Raw genomic sequence first — 7,581 nt, 5'->3', positions numbered from 1 at the left:
CAGTATTTTCCACATTATTCTACAGTGTATCTAAGCACACAACTGTACACTTTAAAACTCTCCGTTTTTGTTTGTTTGTTTTCTGGTGCCCCCCTCCCTTGCTGTCTCCTAAGTCCTACAAGCCACCCAGGCACACAGCAGAGGCCTAGTACATGAGGCGATCCTGGACTAGGGCAAACGGCTTGTTTCAAAAGCCTGGGAAGAATCAAAGTCAGGTCAAACCAGCACCTTCACAAAGTTCTTGCCTCCCAGGCCTAAGATCTTTTGTCCCTAGCAGAAAGTTAACAGCAAAAGTCCCTTGTTGAAGGTTAAGTCCCACCCTTCTAGTCCAGAAGCAAAACATCTTGCCACTCTGGGCTTCTATTTGCCTACAGATTTACAAATAAAAATGAGAACCAAAGCTTTCAACACCTTTGATGGCACTAGGCACTCAATCTTCACAGCCCAGTTCTTTGAATGTCTAGTGTCTCCAATAAATAAATCCATAACTTTGAATCACCTTCAAATTTAAAAACACTTGAAAGTCCTCCATTAATTTTATTAAAAAAGAAAAAAATGCTAGGCTTGTTTCAGTTACCTGAAGCAATCAAAAAGCTTTGGCACCTTCTTTTAGAGAATTGCACAAAACGGGATGCATCAGGGTGGAAGGCAAACGTCTTTTTGGCAACCTAGACAAAGAAGACAACAAAAAAACACCACCAAGTCCATCGGCAAAAAGTTAGCTCATTTTGACGAGGTTAAAATAACTCTTTAGGGAGTCGTGTAAAAAGCATAATACCCCCCCATGCCTTTTGAGGTGTCTTTACTGTACTCTTCAGCATTGATATCCTCGCACTTTATGGAGGGAGAATTTTCATTGCTAGAGGAGCTAGGAGACAGCCGCCTTCGCTTACAAGCACTGGTGTACACCCCTGAATCATTGGAGTCAAGAGACTTGATGGACGGGGGTGTCTCTATCCAAGAAGAGCTAATTTCTTCTTTGACTTTCTCCTTGGAGAGCTGATCTTCAGAGAACACAGGGGGGCTTGTTCTGGAGGTCCACGGGAGTCCAGCTGCCATCTTCCTTTGATAAGAACCTCTACCTCCCCACCCTGCCATTGCAGGGAAGGTGGGGTCGGGGTAATACCCCAGGGCATGGGATGTCTGGAGGGGCAAGGATTTAATACCATATGGGAGCAAGGTGCTGGAAGTATATTCAGACTCATAGGAACCGATGTCTAGTTTGTTGGTCCCAGGTTGCTGGACAGGTGTGACAAGCCATCGCTGGGGAGGGTTGGCCACCTCTTCGCTCTGTTGGGGTGAAAGGAGGCCGTTGGTCTGTGGCACGGTTCTCTCGCCATTATAATATCGGGCTTGAGGTAAAGTGTTGACAAAGGGCTCCGGGAAGAAGGACTGAATGCCGTACCGACCTCCAGGGACAATCTGATGGGATCTAGGAGAATCCGTGGGAGATGGAGTTAACCTGTCATTTTCGGAAGCGGTGTACATGCTACAATATAAAGAGAAACACTTAAAAAAAACCCCTAATGTTGTCCCCAAACAATCTACCTCCCAGAAATGAAGAAGGCTCTAGAGCAGGAGTGCTGGTCTGTTGAGTGGAGGGGTGGAGATAGTAGGGATGCACTTGCCCATTTTAGCTGGACTTCGCTCATTGCGGCCAAATTTCCCACCACGGAAGAAAAAGCTTCCTCCCAGGCATTAAGCATTTAAACTGTAGAAAATCCATCTTTGCAAGTCCTAGAACTTGGAATAACTTGGAGCAACTCTCCCTTCAGTGGTAGGGAAGGAATGCTGGCCATGGTGGGTAGAAATCCCAGATTTAAAAGGCATCTGTGGGGCCTTGCTGTTTGATGTTGTGAAAATGACATCCTCTTAGTGTCAGGTTTTTCTTATGTAAAAAAATGAGAGGGAATAATAATCCCTGCTCCTGAGAGAATAAAAAAACTGGGATCAAATGGAAAGGAAGGCATATAAATGCAGATTATGAAAATTTCAGATCTCCACTCAAATGTTAAAAAAAAACTCCTCATTTTTAATCCCTTAACATTTCTTTAGAAATGAACAAAACCCTTCTGTGAAAATTCTAAAGCAAGATTAGTCAAGGCCAAAAATATGCAAAAATAAAAATAGGCAAAAATCCCAACCGCGAAAGCTCTTCCTAGAATTTGGTCTCAAGAAAGTGTCTGATTCGATATGTCTTGTTCAAAGATGACCAGGCAAGGAAAAATAAAGGTGCACTTACGAGTCATAGTTGTCCCTGAAGCCTTTTGCAAAGGGGTTGTGATCAATCTTTAGTTGAGTTATCTAGACAAGGGAGAAAAAAACAGTCATTGAGTGTTTTCTGTCTCACGCTGGACTGAGCTTCAGGGATTCTTGGGGACCATGGGGCACTCACATCGGTGTTTTGGTAGGCAGTCACTGCAATGAACTGCGTTTCTGAGAAGATGAAGGTCTGAGTCTTGGAAGGCTCGTTCAAGTCCTCCACGCCATCTTCTGTGACTTCAACGATGTGCAGTCGTGGTTGGTACTTGTGTAAAGACTGTAAGACTATCATCTGCAAATGGTACAGAGAAAAGAGCTGCCAAATCGAAAAAGTAAAGTCGATTTTGACAAATTCTGTATTTTGGAATGCCACTCCTGCTTGCTCCCCAGCAACAGCTAACTTTCTATTGCCATTTTTGAAACTTAAAACATAGCTGGGTATGTGTGTTTAAATAAACACTCTTGCCTCTTGGTTTCCTAAGTCGCCAAAAGTTTTCAGTATTTCTGCTCCTAACAGTTAACTCACTGTTACTGAAATCCAGCAGGAAAAATAATAAATAAATAAAAATGAGAAAGGTCAAAAAAAAAAAGACCAGAAACAGGCAAGCAACAGGTACCTGCAAATATTACAAATACAATGAAGAGTATGGAAACTCATTAGAAAAGAGATCCACAGCCAGAAGACACCACCTCCTCTGTCACCCTACCTGGGTGTTGTTGTTATTTGCGCCTTTGTTATTGGTGAGTTTTAATTTCCCAAAGGAAATCTCCTGTCTCATCCAGTGGGAACCAGTATTAGGAGACTCTGGGTGAACATACATTTTGTTGCCTAAGAGAAAGTGAAACAAAACACAAAACCCAAGCATAAAGGGCTGTTTGCAAATGGAGGTAGGGGAGGGGTATTTACTACCTATGGGCAAGATTTAAGAGCTAGATTTAGAACATGTCTCCCATCATTAGCAGTTTAAGAAGGCCAGTGGAGACCAACTAGACTCTACTGATTCCCCTCCCAGGGCCCCCGTGCTTCCAGCCTTCCTTGGACAAGGTAAAAATGGAACCAGTAGGCGATGCCTCTTGAAGGTTAACTTGGGGGCTTCTGAAGTTAGACAGGCAAGATCTGATGGAACGTGGTTGGATTTTTATGGTGAACTCAACCTTGGGGAGGCCTCTTCTCAAGTGAAGATTAGAATGCCAGATGCCCTTGCCACCTGGAGAGTTTACAGCAATTCCTTTCTCAAAGGTAGGGATGTGGAGGGAAGGGCTAGAGTAGGGTCATGGTTAAAATTCTATATACTAGTAGGCAAGAAGTCTGACTTAGCAATTCTCTCCCTTAATCAAACAATCAACACAAAGAAACTCCTAACACTTCCAGGCCCCGGATGTGGAGGGAGGGATGTGAGATTTAAATGTGTGGTGTCTTGAGTCGGGGGCTCCCGCCGATCCACCCTGCCCAGGCCCTTTCTCTCCTCACCCTGCATGTTATTGTCGGCTTTTCCGCAGGTCACCCATTTGCCCCCCTGGAAGCGCCAGTGGTTGGGGTCCGCCAGCACCACTTCTACGAACACGTTGTAGTGGGCGGTGGGATTGAGTCCGTTTATGTTGAAACTCAAGAAAGGAAACATGCGTCTGTGCAAGGGAATAGAACCAGTAAATCGGAACGCCCGGGCACAGGCCCACGCTTAGACGACATTTAGAAGTCTACAGACGAACAGAATACCGGTAGAAAAGTGGCCCTCACTACGTAAAATATTCTTGAGTTGGCAACTCTCGGAACATCTCTTTTCTGAAATAATTTGCCCCAATCCCCGCCCTTCTGCACCACTCACTCAAGTTCTTGACCCTTTCAGATGCTCATTTATTTTCTTCCACGATGTTTAAAAATCATTGTTTTTTACATGTACAAGTGCCAGAGAACATTAAATTGTTCTCGTAAAAAAAAAATAGTTCTACTGGTAAGGCTAAAAGTCCCCTTGGGACGTCCCTCTCCCAGCACCCACCCCTCACTTTCCCCAAAAGTAACCACTGCCCGCAGTGGGATGTGTATCCGAACTTTCTCAGGCCTGGGACCCCAGCCCCGTCTGACTCCAGGGTCCGGCCTAACCTACTACCCGGACCAGCCCCCGTTGCCGGCGCTCTTGTCCTCGCGCTCGTCCCCCGGATGCGCCCCGCGGAGACCCTGGCGCCTAAAACTGCGGGAGCCCATGTCCTGTGCTCAGAGAGGGTAGCCACCCCTGGAGCCTTCCCGCATCCGCGGCTCCTCGCCCGCCTTCAGGGACCGGCGTACCGCCGGCCGGGCGTACCTAGGACATCCAGCTTTGTGGACAAGCCCCAGTTTCCATTTCTGTCTCCTCCTCGTCAGTCCAGGTGAGGGTGACGAGAAGGAAGGGGGGAAGCAGCCGTAGCCTTAGCGCCCTGCACAAACCGCCGGTGCGCGGACGGGAGGGACATCGGGCTGGAGATGCGGAGTCCCCACTGGCTGCGCACGGAAACTCACTCTCCCAGCCAAGAGCGGAGCGGGCGGGCGGCGGTCCCCCATTCCCGGCCACCCTCAGGACCACACAGGTCCTCTCTGCCCCCGCGCTTCGGGGCCCCTCCGCGCTGCGCTCACCTGCCCTGCTTCGTAATGATCATCTCGGTTTGGTGGCGGTGGAATTTGAGCCACAGAGGCCGGTTGCACAGGTAGACGTGGGCGCGGAAGCCGGAGCCGGGAACCCCCAGGCCCCCCAGTCCTCCGCAGGAACCCGCGGCTGCTGCCCCGGAGTACGGCCCGTAGAGCGGAGCCCCCTGGCCGTACTGATAGGCGCCCGGGCCGCCTCCCCCGCCGCTGCCTCCCGCGCAGCCGCTCGCGCCTGCTCCCGGGCCGAACTGCGCCCTGCCGGGTGGGCACACGGCCGCGGGGAAGCCGCCGGGGGGCAGCATGGAGCCGTAGGGGTAGCGCGCCCCGTTGGGAGCCGGGTACACAGATCCGTGGGGCGCCCCGGCAGCCGCCTGGTACGGGAACAGCGAGCAGGGCGCGGCCAGCTCGGAGCCCTGAGGCCCGGGGGACTGGAGGTAGTAGCGCTCCGAGCTCAGGCTGTCCATGGAGTAGCGCGCGCTGGCGGCGGCGGCCGCGGCTGCGGCAGCGGCGGCGGCGGCTGAGGGCAGCTCCTCCTCCCCGCAGGGGGAGCCCTTGCGGCCGTCCGGGGGCCCCGGCTTGGCCACGGCCGCGGTGCCGGCAAAGGCGTCCCCGGCGTCGGCGTCACTGAGCATGGCCGCGGGGGCCCCCGCACCGGCGGTTGCGGGCTCCCCGCTCCCTGCCTCACACGAGAGGCTGCCCGAGAACTTCTTGGGCGCTTTGTCTAAGTCCAGCCTCTGAGGCGAGGGGGCCGCTCCCGGGAGGTGGCCGGCGCTCCCGCCGCCACCGCCTCGCGCCCCCTCCAGCGGGTAGAAGTGCGCGCCAGGCAGGTTCACCGAGCTCACCAAGAGCTGCTCCCCTAACTGCATGCTTTGCAGAGCGCAGACGGCAGCTGGCTGCTTCCTCTCCGGCCGCGGCCTGATTATAAAGGCAGGATGAGGGAGCCAGCGCCCTCTTCCGAGGGGAAGGTAACTTCCCCTTCCTCCTGTGCCGGGTTACCCACCTGGCGACACGCGGACCGCTAAGGCGCGCACTCGCGCGTCCCGAACCCAGCGCCCTTTCCACAAGGAAAGGGCACTGGATTTGAAGGCAAGAGGCGAAAACTGACCGAGAAGCCCTCTCCTTTTCCTTCCGCGTCTCTTTTGCCTCTCTGCACCTCCACCCTCCTCCCCCGCACACACGGGAAGAAGAGGTCTTAGCTCTCTCTCCCCATCCACCCACCAGGGCTACTAGCCTTTCTGCCTTTCTCGACTGAAAAACTATCGGTCAAGTTGACCACTTGGAAAGTTGCAAGGCTGTCATTGGCTGCTTTATATATGTGAGGCCAGGGAGGGGCTTCGCGGCCCCACAGCCTCGGGACCCTCCTATTGGCTGGTGGAGGTGACAGTAATTCAATTAGGCATTTACTAATTGGATCGAGTAGCCTGCGACTTTCTTTTCCTTTAGCTTGATTTTATTTCTTTTTCTTTCTTTTTTTTTTTTTGAGACTCAGTCCTGCTGTGAGAATCAATCCTGGTGTCTGTATTTCGCTGGAATTTAGTGGAACAGGGTTTGAGGTCTCCGTAGCAGGGTCATCACAGCGCTCTGAGCCGGGGGATGCGAGGGCGGGAGCAGGTTCTAGAGGCCGGAGGCAGAAATGTTCTGCAAGCTGACAGCCTGCAGGGAGGCACCGGTCTCTGAGGGTGGGGATCTGGGACGACCTGGAGAGAGGCCCAAGGAAGTCTCTTCCCTCGTCGGGGGCTGTAACTTCAGGCACACTTTCTTCCCGATTGGAGAGGACTCTCTGGCCTTCGACAAGCAGGAACCACTTTTTGTTCGGCCCCACCCTTTTACTCAGTGGGAAGTGTTTGTGGAGAGGAACCCGGCGTTGGGCTTTTGGGATTCCAGGGGTGGCGAGAGCACACTGCAGTCCTTGAGGACAGAAGCCGTCAGCTTATGAATCAGAAGCCCCGGTGGGGTGGGATACTGGGAACACTCTCATCCCCATGCCATCACGCCTGCTTTCAGGAGGCAATCACTTTTACTCCCCACAATTTAAAATCCACGCTCAGTTTCCCTGAATCTCGGATCCCACACCCTCCCATCTTCAGTTGGGCCTGACACCGAGAAACAAAGCAGCCTCGCGGTTAAGATTCCCTGTGCCTCTCCTCTGCAGCGCAACACAGAAGGTGGAATAATTAGTGAAATAATCAGTTTGATATGGAATTAAGCCCTTTTGCCCCAGCTGCCTGTTTCTCCACTGCGTTTTTGCAGACAGCAGAGCAAGATGATGCCGTCCTATTTTATTGTTTATTAATACCCGCACGTTTCGTTGCGGGTAAGAAGCCTGAACATTTGCTGTTAATAAGCAATTACAGACGCGGCTTGTAATCGCTCCGGGAGCGCGTTTTCCGGCTGAGAGGTCGGGACCCTGCTTCCCCAAACCGAACGCGATCACACGGGAAACTCTTCACCTGCAACACGAGGCGGTCGCGGGATTCGCTGAGCGCGCACACGCCGGTGCAGAACGGCTCGAAGCTTTCCAACCTAGGTTCAAACCACAGCAGCATCGATACTGGCACGTCTGAGTTAGAGTGAAGCGGCTCTTAATGCACTCGGACGCGGTTACCAGGTCTTCGCGGTAGTGGAAACAGGGAGCGCGCGAAGGTTTTCAGGGTCAAGGCCCAGCCAGGCGGGGGAGAGAGCAAGTTAGGCGAGTGGCCCGG

The 7,581-nt window shown here is 52.3% G+C and overlaps 1 protein-coding gene across 2 annotated transcripts; it reads right to left on the bottom strand.

The window, feature by feature from the left end:
• Window positions 1-662: 662 nt before the first annotated feature.
• Window positions 663-5,745, bottom strand: EOMES (eomesodermin). 2 transcript variants are annotated; one of them, XM_060164092.1, is made up of 6 exons: window positions 4,871-5,745; window positions 3,734-3,888; window positions 2,970-3,091; window positions 2,396-2,554; window positions 2,243-2,304; window positions 663-1,489 (listed from the first exon to the last, which is right to left on the bottom strand). In XM_060164092.1, the coding sequence occupies exons 1-6, from the start codon at window positions 5,743-5,745 to the stop codon at window positions 751-753; spliced, it is 2,112 nt and encodes a 703-aa protein (XP_060020075.1). In that variant the 3' UTR covers window positions 663-750. The 2 variants fall into 2 exon arrangements, with proteins under 2 accessions (XP_060020075.1, XP_060020077.1); XM_060164094.1 differs by having other exon boundaries at window positions 663-1,432.
• Window positions 5,746-7,581: the final 1,836 nt, after the last annotated feature.

The sequence above is a fragment of the Lagenorhynchus albirostris genome, chromosome 10 (assembly GCF_949774975.1).
Source record: "Lagenorhynchus albirostris chromosome 10, mLagAlb1.1, whole genome shotgun sequence".
Taxonomy (NCBI): Eukaryota; Metazoa; Chordata; class Mammalia; order Artiodactyla; family Delphinidae; genus Lagenorhynchus; species Lagenorhynchus albirostris.
Note: the sequence above shows the minus strand (reverse complement) of the source record. Positions and strands in the feature narration are given on the sequence as shown.